Source organism: Antedon bifida, chromosome 11 (genome assembly GCF_963402885.1).
Source record: "Antedon bifida chromosome 11, ecAntBifi1.1, whole genome shotgun sequence".
In the NCBI taxonomy this organism is placed as follows: Eukaryota; Metazoa; Echinodermata; class Crinoidea; order Comatulida; family Antedonidae; genus Antedon; species Antedon bifida.
This window is the reverse complement of record NC_136236.1, coordinates 12,863,244-12,883,438: the sequence shown is the minus strand read 5'-3', so window position 1 is coordinate 12,883,438 and position 20,195 is coordinate 12,863,244. Positions and strand designations below refer to the sequence as shown.

Sequence of the window (20,195 nt, the reverse complement as noted above, 5' to 3'; positions counted from 1 at the left end):
ATCTTTTCAAATATTTGGAATCAAACTTCCAATTGAGACTCTTTGTTTTAAGGTGCCCTCTAGTAGAAATGCTTCCAATCAATTTTTATTTCATACAATCTCGTCCCTTTCACATTGCCAGGCTTTACACACATCGGGGAACACACCATACAAAATGTAAGATGCACCTGAGTTTGCTAGGAAAGGGTAAATGTAACTTGACAATTACTAGGATGGATATTGTGTTTATAAACTAAATCTCATTTGAGGCTTAGGGAGTAGGGTAGTAAATTATAACCCTTACACTAAGTCAGGATTGAACCCTGGAATTGGAAGGCAAGCACATCAATCTATATCTCCACTAAATGCCCCCCCCCCCCCCACCTACAATTAGAGACCACCACAAAATATAGCTTGTACAGATGCAAACTGAATTGATTTTTAATTGTTTGAACCATTTACTTTCAGAAGTCATTGATTGATGTTCAGCCACCAAAATCATTACCAGTAGAAACATCACCTGATGAACCTGTCCCACAGCAACTGGCAAGGTACAGTCTTGTCAATGTTAAAATAGATGTGAAATCATTGATGAAACAGATCAACTATACTACCAACAAGAAAGTAAGGACCCTGGACACTGAACATTTTTAATTCCAGATTTATTTTTTGTATCACTTTTTAAATTCTCACTCTTTAAATACTTCACAGTTCTTTGACTAAACAATTATTAGTTATTAAACTTCGACTTTAATTCTGATCGTACAAAGAATGTATTTAGTATGAATGTTGCATTAAAGGTTTCTGTGATTTTAATCAAAATAATTATAAATCATGAAACATTATCATTGTATAAAAGCAATATACAAACTAAAAAACTATTGGCTTCTGGATTTCAATACTTAATAATTGTTATTATTTATACAGTAGTTATGTTTTATTCTTTTAAATAGTGAATTTGATTGTATGATTGCACAGTTATATTTTAACTCTACCTGTTTTTTCCATCTTGATTTCGTGTGTTATTTTGGCTTCAGGTTTAGTAATTTAGTATTTTCACATTGCTTTGTCCATGATTTGCTACAGCTATACTTCTTGGTCTATTAGAGATTACACATATTCTACATGAATCCTTAATTCCATCATCTATGCCATCTATTCGTTTTACGAAAATGCCATTTTTGTCAAATAATTGTATTTTTTTCCCACTGGATACTATTATGTTTTCATTCATGTCTGTTAATATATCACAGGGGTACATAACCTTTCCATCTTCTTCACCTTGGCTTACAAGTGTTTTGATAAAGGTACCATCTGCATCAAACATTTGTATTCTATGATTAACACAATCAGTGACCATCAAATGACATTCTTTGGTTAAAGTGACGTCAATTGGCGTAACAAGTTGAATTTTTACCTTCCCCAACAGCCTACCATCATCAATGTTAAACTTAAAAACACATTGAGCTTCAGTATCTGCAACATACAGAACTTGTGCTTTATTGTTTACTGTCAACCCATTTTGGGCTTTTAATATTCCTTTACCAAATTGCATGCATTCTTCAAATTTGTTATTAAGCATCACAACAACTTTTCTTTGCCTATCACTGTACACAATGCAACCATTACTAATGTTATGCATTCTATAGACTTCAGTATTTTGTGCAAGTTTAATATTGGCAACAAATTCACCTGATTTGGTAAACTTCAATAACTCATTACAATAGCTGGATACTAATATACAACCATCTGAGTCTAATACTACATCTGATACATTGGATCCAATATGTGTGTGTGCTGCAATGGTACGTACAAGGCCTAGTGGTTCCACTTTGATATTCACTGGTGAACCTTTAAAGTGTGCTACTCCAGCAATGACATCCATCTTCCAATCACCTTCCTTATCACATCTTCCTTTTATTCTATACTCTCCACTTTCTATGTGTTCAACTTCAGTTGCAGTTTGTTCACCTGATGGAGTTATCAGAGTAGCAGCTACTTTACATGTATCACTTTCATCCAGACTATCTGCTTTCACTTCAAATGTTTGTCCCTTTGATACTGTGATATCCACTGGTGAACCTTTAAAGTGTTCTACTCCAGCAATGACATCCATCTTCCAATCACCTTCCTTATCACATCTTCCTTTTATTCTATTCTCTCCACTTTCTATGTGTTCAACTTCAGTTGCAGTTTGTTCACCTGATGGAGTTATAGCAGCTACTTTACATGTATCACTTTCATCCAGACCTTCTGCTTTCACTTCAAATGTTTGTCCCTTTGATACTGTGATATCCACTTGTGAACCTTTAAAGTGTTCTACTCCAGCAATGACATCCATCTTCCAATCACCTTCCTTATCACATCTTCCTTTTATTCTATTCTCTCCACTTTCTATGTGTTCAACTTCAGTTGCAGTTTGTTCACCTGATGGAGTTATAGCAGCTACTTTACATGTATCACTTTCATCCAGACCTTCTGCTTTCACTTCAAATGTTTGTCCCTTTGATACTGTAATGGATCTATCATCTTTTTCAATGATGAACCTGTTATCAATACTTGTGATTTCACCAAGGCCTTTTGTGAGAGCATCATCCAGGTCTGTATTAAATGTCACGTTTGGTTTGAGATTATTTTCACGAAAAGAAAAATATCTGGAATTCATTTCGTTGACGTTTTGCTTGACTGCTTCGATATCTGGCTTGAAATCATCAAGTGTTTTTGCTTTTTCTGGTCTGTTCATCATTTTTTCACTCGACCTCTTCAGACTTTGCAATTCCAGATGGTGTAATTCTAGCTCTTTTATTTGGCCTTTAATGGCATCATTCTTTTGCTTACATACATTTTGAAGATCCAACAATAGTCTTTGGGTATCTTCTTCAACTTTAGAAATAATTTTTTTTCTGTACATTTTAATATTGTCTTGGATCCAGTTTACTTGAAAATAAAATTCTGCATGGTCGTGCATTATAGAATCAAAAGTAGTTTCTAATTCTTGTTTGACAACTTCAGTTGACACGATCACTTCAGTTACTTGTGTGTTAAATGCTTTTTTAGCATCACGCATTCCCATCATATCATGATGATCTTTATAACAACTCATAATGCATTTCTTACATACACATTTAGTACAAGTTGTACAAAATCTGTCTACTGTGTTATCTGGATGGTCTTGGCAACAAGTACCTTGCACTTCTTGACTTGACATCTGTAAAATAGTAACCGGTTAGAATCCAATATTTTGATTTTGACTCGGGATAAATATTTACATGAAAGTATTATGGGTTTTTTTTGTTTATAGGTCCCAGACAATTTCATAAATAATTTGCTGATTGTCTGATGTATTTTGTTAAAATTTAATCAATTACACACTGTTCTCTATTCCTGCCTGGCAGGCTGCTCTGTATGAAGAGGTGATTTTCTGCAGGTAGTGAATGGTAGTGAATAAATTAAATAACTTACTAGATCAAGACTCTGTGTAGGCTTATGTGTTATCATCATAGTACTTGCTGTTGGGATGACAACTTCAGTTACTATTTGGCTTATTGCATCTAAACAAGATTTTCAGCAAATATTGTTTTGTTATAATTAGCAATATTATAGTATTGTTCATTGTACAGTCAGTTTAGTCTCCTAATAATCATCACTATTATACTACTAATATGGGCAAAGTGGAAGTTACTATGTTTTGAAGCTTTAATATCAACTTGCCTTTTTCCATTAGTTTTCTGATTGCAGTCTGGTATTCATGCTCATCTATAACTGTTAGCAATTTGCTTGCAGAATATTCTAATATTTCTGCCAGATCTTTCTTCAACTCTTCCTTCAAATAGCTTTCCCATAACCTATTCAAATGGCTGGCATCATTTACAGCAAGGTGGAAGACTATGGATCCCTTTCCAATACATCTTAAGTTGACTTTGAACCTTTTTTCGAAAAACATTCTCAGTCTTGGAAATTTCGTGACACATGAATTATAAACAGGTTTTTCTTGTTCTGAATTCTGTGTTTTTACTATCACTCCAATAACTATAAATATACAAATATTAAGTTATTACTTGTTTTTTTTATCAAACACACAATGTATATGAAAGCATCATAACATCAACGTTGATAGATTCATACTCTTGTTTAAACATAACCACAAGATGAACATGAGTATATTGTTAAATATGGCTTTGAAGTCTACTATGGCAAATTAAAAAGAAATGTTATTAGATATGGAGTAACTTTACCTTCTTCACGTAATGTGTTGAGGATCTTTCTATAAAAATCCTTTTCTGAACTGTTGCTAACAGATACTCCATCCAAGAAATCCGGTATGATGGCATCCCTGTTTATTTTTGCTATAATCAGTTTTAGTTTTTCCATACTTGTACTATTCCATCGTTGAAACATTACTTGAGCAGTATACTCTGAATATTTTGTCATAGGGTTCGATGTAAAGCCCACTAATACCATTTTACATATTTTAGAAAGTTTTGACAAGTTTGCTGCCCAAAAAAGTGAAGGGTTCCAGTCCGTTTGACTCAGACAAGTGACATCTGATCTTAATTTTTGCAGCTCCTTTATTGCTCTTTTTTCCCATTCAACATCATCACTTACAACAAAGAAATCGTATAAATCTAGAAATGTGATAATACTAAACATCAATATAACAAGATATTAAACAAAGCATAACAGATTTTATCAATATTAATTGACATCAAAATGTAAAAGATTACCATCTTTGTTGAGACCTTTAGACTGTGGTGTTGATGTGTCTTGTACTTCTATATGAGCGATCTGAACTGTGAAACAGAGCAAATTAAATTTTTAGCAACCTTTAACATGACAAAACATCCATAAAGAGCAGAGCACCCTTAGTATGGGATAAAAGTTGTTAATGTGTAATAAGAAAGTTATAGTTAGCCATGCAATGTATATGACAGGTCGCAACTGTGAAACAGAGTCATTTTTTTGTTATTGTAGCTTGTCTACATATTATGAGAGATACCAGCCACAAATGCAGAACACAGTAGTAATATAATTTATAGTCATTACATTTATTTACATTACATTAATTTCTAAATATTTTCAATGTATTTTAAATTGCTAATATGTAATGTTGTTTTTAAAATTTAAATTAGGAAGTTGTAATGTTTTCAATGTGTTCTTTTTGTATTTGGAGACCCTACTGGAAATAAGTTTTTCATTAAACTTTCTTGTGTATCCTCAGTTCATTCAAGTATAATAGGCAATTGTGGCTTGAGCATGCATTCTGAAAGAAATTAAATACCTCTTTCCATTGTTTCATCAGACAGCGATGTGGATGCCTTGGGCTGTTCTTGTTCATCAACACCTGAAGATTTACCTGTGAAAAAGTAGTTTTGTCCCAATTGCTAGTCATACAGTACTTCAATAAAATGAAAACCAGGTTTTTAATATTTCTTATTGTCTGCACATCTTATTATTGTTCTTATTTTTTGTATATGATTACTACCAAGTATTAATATTAAAAATTATACAGTGGCTAAGAATGTATCCTGTTGCCAGCAGTATCTTATCATATCGTTATTGATTTTTAATGTTTTATGTAATTACCCAGCAAGATATCTGCCGCATCTTTGTTGAGTTGTCTTGCAAACCGTTCCTTTGACTCCTTTGTATCCTCCAGAAGTTTGTTCTTTTCCAGCTCTAATACAAAGTCCCAAATATTCTTATATTGTACATGTCCCAGTTTGTAGGCAGGAGCAATGTCTGTTACTTTCTTTGAATCTTTTCTTAAAGCATTATAAAGATTTTTGCGAAATGGTGTTATTGGTTCGCCCTTGGTGAAGTTGTCAACTTTTTTGTTGACTTGCTCATTTTTAAACTTCTCTATTACATCTAAAGCCTTCTCCTGGTTTGTTTCTTCAGCAATGTTCACTAGAATTTCTACATCTAATGGTTCATAAGAAATGTAACCTCTTTCTTCAAGCTCATTAAACAGCTCAAGTGCTGGGATGTCATCTCTGCCTAACAATGCTCCTGAACAGTGGTTGGATAGTAACAATTTCAGCCAAAATATTTTTTCACCTTTATACTCATTACTTAATTCTGAAAGGAAGTCTGCAAATGTTAGGTCATCTGTTGACATTTTCTGGAAGAGGAATAACAAAAGACTAATAATTCAATTATAGAATAATAACAACTACATGGTAAAATATAAATTCAAATATGCTTTCTCTTTGAAGTTTAAATGATAACACAATGTACAATCCATAATAAAAATAAATGAAAAGACTAAAGCAACTTAAGAACTTAATGTTAATGATACAGTAGTTGTAAATTTCCCAAGTGACAAAATAAGGAAAAATAGTATAAGCTGTGTTACAGTACAGATGTATACACAAAAGCATAAAATGGAAATAAGTGACCTTTGAAAGACTTTTGAAAACTAATGTGATGAATTGAGTATTGAGGGCGCTGCGTAGTCATTCTGTAATTGGAATACAGGTGACACTGTGTGATAAAAGACCGTGCGTAAGCAGAGCGGGTCTTTTGTTCGTTTTGTTGGCTCTCGCTATGTTACTACAGTTTTGTTTGAGAGTTTGTTTAAGCTATTGATATGTTCTTATTTTGTAAGTACTAAGCTTAACTTGTATATGTATAAGCAACTGATTTACCATATGTTAACTATAATCATGCTTACAATTAATGAAACTTGCATTTACAATATTTATCTTAGTTTTGCTCAGTTGGAAGTATAATAATCAGGAGTTGTTATCTTGTTATCACGAGTTGATGCTGTGTCATACATACGTTGGTGTTGATAACTTGAGGTACTATTATATTGTGATTGTTCGTTGTTGTATTAATGTTGTGAATTATTACATTATTACTTATTGTTATAATTGACTGTTAGATACAGTGGCAATTGTTATTTGTTATTCGTATTTTGCAGGGCTTGAATCTTATATCTTGAATCTCGAATTCTTGTACCTGAAATGACTTATGCCTATGTAATGATTTGATGCTGAAGTACAATATATACGAAACTAATAAAATCGCACTGAAGGAAAGAAACCAAGTGTTTTCTCCTCTTTATTTGTTCGGACCACGACAAACTTGGCGCTGCGAGCAGGGTACCAAGCATCAAGCATCAAGGTCGAAGAGGACCAGTTACCGGAATCTAGGCTCTCAAGTTATGAATGGAGATAAGAAGATAAGAACATTGATACTTATATATGAATGTGTTGATTATCATTTTGATACTTATATATGAATGTGTTGATTATAATTTTGATACTTATGAATGTGTTGATTATAATTTAACATTTGGGAAGTTGACCATATAATTTAAATTGATAATTCTAATAATTGGTGTGACATGTGTGACATACAATACTCTTGCTTGGAATTATAATCATTGAAAAGTGTGGATCTGTTAAAATATATTGTTGATATGTTATCTGTGATCAATTGTTTATATAGTACCTTATAGTTTAGTTTATGAATGATCGTTGTTCGTATATTCTCGATTTAAACTCGTTATATCATCTGTGTATACTAATATGGCGAAAGCTGAGAAACCCGATACTGAGACCACAGGAATTAATAGTATGATTGCTGCGCTTACTGATGTGTTGAAAGGTGTGGGTGTTCAAAAAGTTCCTCCTCCTATTAAGTTGGCTAAATTTAGGGGTCGTCCAAAATCCCCTGGGGATGTCACGTTGCGGGAATGGCTCGAAGATTTTGAGACATATTGTACACATTATAATCTAGGTGGGGACGTAAAATATGATGCCCTAGTAAGTCACTTGGGGGGATCGGCTAAAGACGAAGTACATTACCAAATGTCCATATTGGGTAAAGGCAAAAATGTTAAAAAGGCCATTCAAGTGTTACAGACTACCTTTTCTCCAGATGAATCCGTATCGGCTTTAAATACTTTGTTTTATTCTCGTAATCAGTTGGATTATGAAAGTGTGGCCGAATATAGTTTAGAGTTAATGAAAATTTATTCGCGATTATTGGAAGCTTCTTTCCCCAATGAACAGAATGCTCTCAAACATTTACAGGACTCCACACTCAAACAGAGATTGGTAGAAGGGGTACGGGATCCACTCGTTAGGCGTGAAATGCGCAGAATTGAATTGGCGTCTAGGGGTAAATCCTTTATGGAAATGAGGGAGGAAGTTCTTGAATTGTTTAAAGGCGAGACATCACGGGGTTATAGACCGAAAGTTCAGGGTGTAGATTTTCCAACAAATTCTTATTCAAACCAATCTGAAAATTGTGAAATTAAAAAGGAGTTAAAGGATCTTAAACAACAACTAGATCAACTTCAACAGAGTTTATGTAAGTTTTCCCAAAATACTACTAATAATTCTTTTAATAGAAGTGGGCCCCGTCGTTGTTTTAATTGTGGGCAATTTGGTCATAATAGAGATAATTGTGAAATGCCTCCAGGTCTCTGCTGGGAATGTAAAAAGGTCGGCCACTTTGCTGCAAAATGTCCAAGTAGAGTTAGGAAGTCAAAGCCCGAACCATCTACAGATAATCATAATCTAGGTTCTGTTCAAATCCCGGTTGTTTCTGTGGAAGATAAAATTATTCCCCCTAATGATTTACGAGAGCCCTCGGAATCCTCTTTGCTTAGCCGTTTAGTTGCCCAAAGCCCTTGTGCTGTTATAAAGTTTGGTTCAGTTGAATTGGGTTCAGTTCTTGACACAGGAGCGGAAGCATCTATCATTCCTTCTTCAATTTATCACAGAATTCTAAAATCTGAGCTGGGTGGTTTACACAGTGCAGACAAGTTATTTACCAATGTGATTGGCGTCTGTGGTGTTGAAGTTCCGATTGAGGGCTATGTTGAAGTTCCAATTGAAATATTAGGGCACAATTTGTTGGGTAGTTTTCTCATTGTTTCTGATAGTGCATGTAATAACAATGTTTCTTATCCAATTTTGACAGGATGTAATATTTTACGTTATATTCAAGATGATCCGAGAATTCTGGAAACCTTGGGTAAGGTAGTTGGTGCGAAAACAGCTTCGCCTTGTACTGGTAGGGCCGAGGTAGTCTTGAGAGTTAATGATGAGCAATCCCAAATTTTTGTTTCTTTAAAGCACTTTAATACAGCTGTTCCAGTGGCTTGTGATAAGTTACATGAAGTCAATGTGTGTTCAAGTGTATTGCCACCGGATGATGTGTGTTCCAACGGCTCTGAGCTGGTTGATGGTAATTATCCGTCTCATAAACGTAGCATTGTTGCAGAATCTGAGTTGGTCTGTCCTCCGGGTTTACTATTGAAAGGCTTACCTAGAGATAAGGAGCGCAAAGTTTTGTTGCTGTTAAATAATTACAAACATGTTTTCTCTACAGGTCCCTATGATGTTGGGAAGTGCGATGTGATACCTCACTCAATTTCATTAATTAGTAACAATGCACCTATTAGATTGCCATATCGTAGAGTCCATCCTAATAATATTAAAGAAGTTAAAGCAATGCTACAAGAAATGCTAAATCAGGGTATTATTAGGCCTTCAAAAAGTGATTACGCCAGTCCCATCGTTTTGGTTCAGAAAAAGGATAATTCTTTGCGTTTGTGCATAGATTATCGCAAATTGAATGGGCGTACTATGAAAGACTCATTTCCCTTACCTAGAATTGATGAGGTACTTGACGTTTTAACCGGTTCTCGTTGGTTTTCAACCCTTGATTTGGCACATGGGTTTTTTCAAATAATCATGGCTGATGATTCTATTGGTAAAACAGCGTTCCGGGTGCCGTGGGGATTGTACGAGTTTTTGCGGATGCCACAGGGTCTTACGAACAGTCCAAGCACGTTCCAACGCGTAATGGAGTATGTACTGGGTGACTTGAATCTCTCTGAAGTTGTTTTATATCTTGATGATATTCTTATCTTTTCAGCTACGTTTGATGAACATTTGAATCGACTAGATAAGGTGTTTAGTAGGTTAGCGAGGTATGGGTTAAAGGTGAAAGGAAGAAAATGTGATTTGTTTAGGGAAGAAGTCGCTTATCTGGGTCATGTCATTTCGAGTAAAGGTGTTTCTGTTGATGTAGGTAAGACTGATAAAGTCGTTTCGTGGCCTGTTCCAAAAAATGTTACTGAGGTTAAGTCCTTCCTTGGACTTGCCTCGTATTATCGGAGGTTCGTCCCGAATTTCGCTAAGATTGCATCGCCGCTCCATAATATTACCCATATGGCAGCATCTCGGGTGGGGAATGGTCGTGCTGGAGTCGGTAAAGACAAAATAGGTACATTTCATTGGGGTTTACCACAACAAATTGCATTTGAAAGTCTTAAGAAAAGTTTAGTGACTCCACCTGTGTTAGCTTATCCTATTTTTGATAGAGAGTTCATTATTGAGGTGGATTCTAGTGGTAATGGGATAGGGGCATGTTTGTCTCAGCGGGACGATAACCAGATTCTTCATCCTATTGCGTATGCAAGTCGTGGGTTACGTGGATCAGAGAAAAGCTATGCTGGACTATCTAGTTTCAAATTGGAATTATTGGGTTTAAAATGGGCCGTTGTTGATAAATTTGGTTCTTACATTCAGAGTTCTAAAGCTATAGTTTACACGGATAACAATCCTTTAGCATATTTGCAAACTGCTAAGTTAGGAGCGACTGAGTTAAGGTGGGTTGCTCAGCTTGCAATGTTTAACATAGAAATAAAGTATAAACCGGGTTCAAACAATAAGTGTGCGGATGCTTTAAGCAGATATCCGTTCGTAGAAGAGAGTGTAAATAAAGAAGCATTGGCGGTTGTTGCTTGTTGCTTGTTGGTACATGTTCGTACTGCTATTGTTGATATCCAAAATTCAGATAATTCAGTTTCTATGGCAAAGTCCCTTCCGGAAACTAAGTCTATTCCTTCTGTTTTACCAAGTTATACATTTCAGCAACTTACAGATATGCAGCAGAAAGATGATGAGCTAGGTGAAGTTTGGAAACTATGGAAGGCTGGATGGTGTAGGGAAAAGGATGGGCGTCCAGAAGCGGAGTGTGTATCTGGTTGGTTGCGTGAGTGGTCCAATTATGTTGAATTTAATGGTGTTTTGTATCGGCAAGTAAAAGATCCTATTGTTATTTCATTCAGACAATTACTAGTTCCACGTAATTTGCGTTCAACTTTAATTGAGCTTTGTCATGATAAGTGGGCGCATCAGGGGGTTTATCGAACTTTGTCCTTGTTAAGACGGCGTTGTTATTGGCCGGGGATGAATAATGAAGTAAGACTTTACATTTCTCGCTGTGGTCGTTGTGTGCGTAGCAAATTACCCTCTCCTACTGTTAAACCACCACTTCGACACTTACTGGCTTTCCGTCCTCAGGAGATTTTGGCTTTGGATTTCTTAAAATTAGATCGGGGTAAGGGGGGTTACGAAGATGTTCTGGTTATGACCGATGTTTTTTGTAAATTTTCTTTGGCTGTTCCATGTAAAAATCAAACAGCAATCACTGTTGCTAATGTGTTAAGGGATTCGTGGTTTGTACATTATGGTGTTCCTGATCGGTTACATTCCGATCAGGGTAAATCATTTGAGAACAACGTAATTCGTGAGATATGTAAGTTATATGGTATTAGCAAATCTCGTACTACTAGTTATTACCCTTCTGGAAACGGACAATGTGAACGATTTAATAAGTCTTTATGTGGATTGTTACGATCTCTGGATCCTAAAGAACGTAGAAGATGGCCTGAGTTAATTAATCACATTGTTTATATCTATAATTCTACACCACATTGTGTTATAGGTGTCGCTCCGTATCTATTGATGTTTTGTCGAGAGCCATCTATTCCTATTGATAGTCTGATTGGAAATTTGGATAATGATTGGTCGGAGGAATATTTGCAAAAAGAAACAAAATTGATGAAAAGAGCTTATGAGATAACATTGTCCAGATTGAAGGCTGCAGCAATTCGTGAAGAAAAGAGGCATGTTGTTAAGATGCCTGTTGAGTGTCTTAAAATCGGTGATTGTGTATTGCTTAGGAGGGAATCCTTTAATTCACGTCATAAACTTGTTGATAAATTTCACGATTCTTCTTATATAATTGAGTCAATTAATTCTACAGATGATGTGTTTGGTATTCGGCCAGTAAGGGGTGGTGAACTTAAGTATGTGAATAGACGGAAACTTGTTCTAGACCCATCCAATGGAGAAGATACATTGTATCCAGTTGGTCATTCGTTAGTAGATGATTCCTTGGGCCTACCATTTCAATCCGAAGTATTAAGTGACTCTGATGATTCGGATGATTTAGAGGACATTAGATTCCATTGTGGGAATACACAAAGTGTCCGTTCTCCTCCGAGAAGGTCAACCCGTTCCACTAAGGGTATTAATAGTAATCCTCATAGACTTCCAATTTCTGTTCTAAACAAATAAATATGGCTATTGCATTTTTTTATTGCAACTTTACTTTTGGGGGCAAAAGTACTTCCGGGCGGGGAAGATGTGATGAATTGAGTATTGAGGGCGCTGCGTAGTCATTCTGTAATTGGAATACAGGTGACACTGTGTGATAAAAGACCGTGCGTAAGCAGAGCGGGTCTTTTGTTCGTTTTGTTGGCTCTCGCTATGTTACTACAGTTTTGTTTGAGAGTTTGTTTAAGCTATTGATATGTTCTTATTTTGTAAGTACTAAGCTTAACTTGTATATGTATAAGCAACTGATTTACCATATGTTAACTATAATCATGCTTACAATTAATGAAACTTGCATTTACAATATTTATCTTAGTTTTGCTCAGTTGGAAGTATAATAATCAGGAGTTGTTATCTTGTTATCACGAGTTGATGCTGTGTCATACATACGTTGGTGTTGATAACTTGAGGTACTATTATATTGTGATTGTTCGTTGTTGTATTAATGTTGTGAATTATTACATTATTACTTATTGTTATAATTGACTGTTAGATACAGTGGCAATTGTTATTTGTTATTCGTATTTTGCAGGGCTTGAATCTTATATCTTGAATCTCGAATTCTTGTACCTGAAATGACTTATGCCTATGTAATGATTTGATGCTGAAGTACAATATATACGAAACTAATAAAATCGCACTGAAGGAAAGAAACCAAGTGTTTTCTCCTCTTTATTTGTTCGGACCACGACACTAATAATCACAACCAAAGTGAAATACAATAGGAAATGAATTTTTTTATGATGTAAACAAAATACGAGAATTCGGTAACAGAACTATGAGAAACAGTAGATTTTGCGATGCACCTATGATGTCACAGCAATTTACGGCGACGGCTGTACAGCGAGCGCGTGCGTCGATATCCTTAATCTCACGATTGTTCTGAAATCATATGTACGTTGTAAAAATATGGTCCTCGGTCAAGTTGTCCTTTAATATCATTCTGATTGTTCCATACTATTTGAAATAAGGTGATCCTTGTAATGTACCTGTATGGTATGACTGAGTAGTATATTTGTCATTTGTCTTACTTTTGACAGCAGTCATCTGTCTTTATGAGATGAAATACTAAAAATATATACTGAAAATAAATGATTAGGTTAATTCCTCCCCCAAATAACACACACTAGTCTATTTTTTGAGGTCAATTTTTTTTTATTATAATACCATGTTGGTATAATTTTACTTTCCTTTACTCTGAATTTTCAAATGTCATGCAGTATTGAATGCTGTAAAGATTATATTAATTCCTACACCAGTTATTGAATGTTATGATTACTTACGGTTAGTCAGCTCCACTTTGCTGAAATCTTCCAAATTGAGTATTGTTATTACTGATATAGCCACTAGTAATACAGTCCATTTTATTATGTATTATCAACTCCAAATTGATGAAATAATATTGGTTGCAATACATCTACAGTACCTTTCTTGGCCCTAATAGGCCTAATTACATTTTCAAGATAATGTACGCCTTCATAGCCTTTACAAGCTGGAAATTCCCTCCTATTTATATTATGCATAATAATTGCTATTGATTATTGAATCATAACAACTAGTTGTCAAGGGTCAGCTGTTATTATTCAGTACAGTACCAAACCTTTGTGTTTATTATCGTATTACAGAACAATGATAAAATATATCTACTGTAGTACTTCTAGTCGACTGGAATATTTACACTTTATGCCATTTATATAGTACAATTTTGTATACTACATTTTTATTTATAGCAGCTTACTTTATTTACTTAATGTAATATACCAATAAGTACAGTTCACAATGTATTGTAAAATTTCAACAAGCTGCAGAGTACAACATTGTGTTTATCAAAACAAACATCCATATAATGGGACTATAAACTTTGAAAATTTATATACAGATGCCCACCATTTTGTTTGTCTTTTGTCAATACATGTCACACTTCTTAGAAAAATTATTAGAATATTTCAAGATAAATATCTACTGTATGCAATATGTTTTATTTTACTTTTTGTTTTATTTTATTATATGTAAATGATATACTATTAAAGCTAATAAATTTAACCAAGTTTTTTTCTTACTATTTCCATGAGTTTTGTTATGTATCTGGCAAGATACAACTCTCAGCTCTCTTTTAATACTAATCTGATATACTGTAATTATATATTAATGAAAGGGACTAAATCTCCATGACAGTTATTATTTTTGTTTTGTTTACATAGGCTGTTAGTCACCAGAAAAGTGATACAGAAACCACCAAGAAAAATGAAGTAAGACTTATTTTGTATATACACAAACACCATCCAAAATTAGTATTAGTTGCCCCTCCTTAGTTGCCCTTCTTCTTTCAATTGACTTGACACATTATATTACATTTTTTCCTGTATTTCTGTTATAATGTGCTGTACACTTTTAAAAAGTTTAGCCTCCAAACGTGTTATTCAGAAGAAGACACAAAAAGAGGGACTAGGGCAAAGAATAAAACAAGATCCAAGCAGACAGTATCTACAGTGTCGGGTGATCTACAGCATTCACAATCAACTAACCCATTTAATAAGGTATGTCATTCGCATATATTTTAGATATATATATCTGTACTTGCAGAAACAGATTACTACAAATGACATTAATAATACAAAGACAGCAAAAAAGCCAACAATATATATATATAAGTTATTTTTGAAAGACTTTTGAAAACTATGTTCACAACCAAATCGGAATACAATTACAACTGAATTCTTTTATGATGTGCACAAAAGACGAGAAATGGTGGTTACTTTATTATGTAAGGTAACAGAACAATAGGACACAGTTGGGCAGGTTAAATAAATACAAATAAATTAGTGCAAAATAATTCTTAGGTTTTTAATTCACCATTTTAATATCACCCTGTTTGCTCCATACTATTTGCAGTAACAGTCAAGGGAAAATGGCAAAAGGTTTCCTACTTTCTAGGATTTTTATCAGATACAATACATACAATACAATTTAATGGAATCACTTGTGTAACAGTGGCACACGTTAGACAATACCTAACGGTGCATCCAAAGCAAAATTAAAAAGAAAAAAAAAGCAAAATAACATGATGAATAAGAGATCTAGTCTCACTGAATAAGTAGCTCAACTACTATATTTACATAATAATAAAGTTGGTACAAATTAAAAGCAATTAATATACAGTTAAAAAAAAATCAAAAAAAAAAAAAAACAATTTAAACATTATTTGCAGGGTTATTTAAAATTTCAGTTCGTTTTTTCCAAGAGTCTTTTAAATATATCTTACAAAAAAAATTGAACCAAGTGTGGAATTCTCAGAAAATAAATCATCAAGTAAATAGTGAAGTTTTAGGTCAGCGGAACAATTTGTAAATATGTCCCAGTACTCTTGTAGATTGTTTTCATATAAAGAATTTTTAATTTCATCAAACACCTTATACCTAATATTATTTAATCCAGGACATTCTAAAAAGAAATGTTTAGTATTTTCAATTGACCCATTAATACATAATTTACAACTACCATTGAAATTCTCGTGCCAACCAATCTTTCTTCCTTCAAGATCCAAACAGTTAGACCTAGCTTTAAATTTTAAATTTACTCCTTTAAAGTCAATTTTGTCATCCAAGTATTTTTCGAATGATGGTTTATCTTTATACATTAAATAATTGTTCAATGTTGATTTCTTTTTGGCTCTTTCGAACCATTCTCGATCATCATTATTACAATTTACTGACATAAAATTTAACGAAAGGTCAACTGATGGATCTATATTAAAATAATTACACAAATCGTATTTTGAAAGTAGGCATCGAATATGGCTTAGCCACTTCCATTTCAGGTTATTTTGATTTTGCATGATTGCTTTGAAGAGTAGACGTGGCCACCTATCATCATCTAAGTTCTTCAACCGTTGGAAATATTTTATTCTAAAGTTGTTATGTATAGTGGCAAGTGAGTACCATCCTAGGTCACCATAGAGAGCTTCTTTAGCTGTATTTCTAGGTGCTTTTAGAATTATCCTTGCCATTTGATACTGAAGGTTTTCTATTTTTTCAGATTTCCCTCCACTTAACCAAACGGAGCATCCATAATTGATAGTGGGCAAGCCAATCACTCTCCAAAGCAAATCACCAAAATAAACTCTATTAAAATCATCTTGGTTGTAAATTATAGATTTTATGTATAAAATTATCCTATTACCTTTCTTTAGGACTTCCTCAACATGTTGTGAATCGGTGTTAACGTTAGAGATGTAGATCCCAAGATATTTATAAGAATTAGTTTCCGTAATATAGTGGTTTCCTAATTTCCACTTTTTATATTTGTTTGTCCGTTGTCCGGTGATGAGGACATTGGATTTGTTAAAATTAAAAGCAAGCTTCCACTTTCTGGAAAATTCACTTGCTGTTTGGAGAAGAAAGTTCAATTCTCTTTCGTCATCACCAATTAACACTACATCGTCAGCCCAAAAGAGAGCTCCAATTCTAACATCAAATATGTTTACTCCAAGGTCTTGTTTGAAGTTCATTTATGAAGATGGAAAATAAAATTGGGGATAGTGAACACCCTTGTTTTACACCTTCTTCAATGTTAAAAAAGTCAGTTTCAATATCACCAAACCTAACTTTACCTTTTACATTCATATAAAGATTCTTAATAATTTCTAGCATATTACCCCTAATACCTATTCTCTTAACAGCTGAAAAAAGTCCATCTCTCCAAACAGTGTCAAATGCTTTCTTAAAATCCAAAAAAGCGAGAAATGTTTTTTTCCCTTCTGATTGTCTTGCACTTATAATGCTGTGTGATCTTCACATCTTCTTTCTGCTCTAAAACCACCCTGAATTTCGCTCAAGAGGTTGAATTCTTCAATGAAGTTTGACACTGTTTGGGAGATGATACGGTTATAAACTTTAGCAACACATGAGTTAAGCGTTATACCCCTGTAGTTGTTTAGATCTCTAGGATCACCTTTTTTTAAGAGCGGAATTATTGTACCCATGTTCCAATCATTTGGGATAGTTTTAAGTTCACATAACCTCTTAAATAGATTAAACAATGAATTTGTAAGAGCATGACCTCCATTTTTTAACATTTCATTTGTTATCGTATCTAAGCCAGGACTTTTGTTGTTTTTGCAATGTTTGATTGCATTGGCAACGTCATCGAAAGTGAGATTAAGTTCATCTAGGTTATTATCATTATCCCAGTTACAGTCTGGATTACCATCCTCTTCTAAATACATGGATAAATGATCATCATTTGATATTAAATTGGTTTTACCTAGGTTCTTATAATATTCGGCTATTGATGATTTCATCTTTTCTCTATCAGACGTTACATTCTGTGTGCTAGGAATAATAATAGAGTTTGCTTTGTTGTTTTTCTGTTTACCTTTTAACATCGACCAAAAATCACTACATTGGGCGCCACCCTTTTCAGCAAGCTTTGTACATTTATTTATTCGATTAAGCATAATTTTCTTATTTATTATTAATTTGCATTCTTTGCGTTTAAGCTGATAATGGTTCCATAATGCATTACACCTATCTTTATCAAAGTCAATATTATCTTTGTTCTTGGAATAATGGCGGTGCGCTTGACAGGCGTTTCATCTTTCCAAAATTAACCCTTCAATTTCTTTATCAAACCATGGTTTGTGTTTTTTAGATTTTGATCTGTAACCAAAGCAACATTCAGCAGTGGATATGATATTATCTTTCCACTGACTCCATGCTTCATCTGCATTTAAATTTGAAGGATTCCAATTTTCAAATTTAGTTTTAATAGCCATGCTGAAATGGTTCCCAATTTTGATCTCGGTTTATATTCCAGTAAGTTTGTTTACTATCAGTATGAACCGTATCATTTTTGTTATATTCATGTTTTATGTCAATAATAATTACATTGTGGTCGCTACCCAAGTGGTACAGACAATTGTCATCAATTAAAAATTCATTAATTTTTTCGTAAATATTAAAGGTCACAAGACCATAATCTAAGATACTCTTTTGTTGGTTTTTAAACCATGTAAAAGTACCAGTGCATTTTTCACTACTATTAAGTATATGGAGGTCACAATCGGTACAAAAGTTCAGGAGACATTGACCATTATAATTTACAATATTATCACCCCCTACTATTTCATTCCCGATTTTACCATTGAAGTCCCCGATAATAATGATATTATCACAACTCTCTCCAATTTCCAACTTTTCGGCAAGTAGGCTTATAAAGAATTCATCAGTTAATGGACGGTTTGTACCATCACAAGGAAAGTAAACAATAGCAATGTAATAGACACTCCCTGGTGAATCATCAATTTGAACTTTGACCCATAACCTTTCAAGCGAATCTGTCTTTGTTTCTAGAACATTGTCATCTAAAATTGTTATGCTGTCTTTAATTAATAGACCTATACCCCCTTGGGTTTTCTTAAATTCCTTTGATCTATTTTTTCCAATCCAGTTGTAACCATTAACTTTAACTTTGGGGTCAACAGCTAAAAATGTTTCTACCATACCAAAGATATCAATTTGGTTCTTATTGATAAATTTTTGGATATCATATTTTTTACTTTTAAAACCTCGAATGTTATTGTAAGCAATTTTAATATTATTGTTGTTTAAGAAACGCTTGCGTTTCTTACTATGTCTAACTTTCTTATGCTTAGTTGTCCTGCTTACATTTGGAGGTTGGTTTTCATTTGTATCATTAAGTGGTTCAGAATTGGGTATTTTATTAGTTATTACATTACATTCATCTAAAAGAAAATTAAATTGGTTTTTATCAACAAATGATTGAAAGAAATTACCCTGACAGTTCTCCCTGTTATATTCAGGGTCGGCGTTTTCTTCATTGCCAACTTCCTAGTACTGGCGGCAAATGTTCTGTTTATGGCCAACTTGGTGGCAACCATGACAACAGACTGGTTTTCCATGCTTGCAATCTTTCAGTAGATGGTTCTGTTCGCCACAAAAATAACATGCGGATCTTGGCAGATTCTTCGCATAGCGTTTCCTCTTCGTGTGCAAATTGTTTGTATCATGATCAGGTCGTTCTGTCCAGTCTTTGATTATGCGATGGACATTGTTGATGTTGTGTAGCAGTTTCTTTGTCCCTTGGAAGCTGAGATGAAGTCTGCTTCTGTTTAGAGAACCATGTTCACATTCATCGTTACTTAGCTTGAACGTATGGTCGTTGTCTACAATTACGCAGTTGTGTTCAGACGCATTTTCTTTCAGTAACTTGTTAAGTTCATTAACTTTACCTTGGTATACTGTATTATCTGTTCGTGGGCAGATCGTTGACATAACAAGTTTAGCGTTGGGTGCTTTGGTTTTAACTGTTTTGATCATAGATTGAAGCTGCACAGCTGCATCATTGACATTTCCACCCTCATCACAGTTGTTTGTGCCAATGTGGGTAATTATTGTCGAGAATGTATCTGGTTGAATCTCATCGAGTGTTTTTTTAACATCTTCAATTATTCCGCCTTGGATGCAAACCACTTTGGTTCCATGAAGACCTTTCTCGTTTATGTCCTTAATTATGGAGTCTCCGATTAGTAATGTTTTCTTAGGTTCAGCATTGTTAATTTTCTGTGTTAGTCTACTTTGATTAGGGGTTCTGTTTCCCTGGGTGAGAATTTGGGTAGGACTGACCTGCGATGATCTTCCACTTTGTCTTCTACCTTTCACATTTGTAGCCATGTCGGGTATCGTTTTGTTGATTTCTTGGATTAGTGTTGACTGATTATCTATCACCTGTTGTAGTCGCATGACGGAAGATTTTAATTGGTCATTTTCT

At 34.1% G+C, this 20,195-nt stretch overlaps 1 protein-coding gene across 1 annotated transcript; it reads right to left on the bottom strand.

Moving 5' to 3' along the window:
- Positions 1–772: 772 nt before the first annotated feature.
- On the bottom strand, positions 773–13,904 carry LOC144855567 (uncharacterized). The gene is made up of 8 exons (XM_078713465.1): positions 13,691–13,904; positions 5,563–6,100; positions 5,258–5,332; positions 4,704–4,769; positions 4,215–4,604; positions 3,691–4,008; positions 3,442–3,530; positions 773–3,187 (listed from the first exon to the last, which is right to left on the bottom strand). Exons 2-8 carry the CDS (start codon positions 6,095–6,097, stop codon positions 1,019–1,021), a joined length of 3,642 nt encoding a protein of 1,213 aa, XP_078569591.1. The 5' UTR covers positions 6,098–6,100; positions 13,691–13,904; the 3' UTR covers positions 773–1,018.
- Between the last annotated feature and the right edge of the window lie 6,291 nt (positions 13,905–20,195).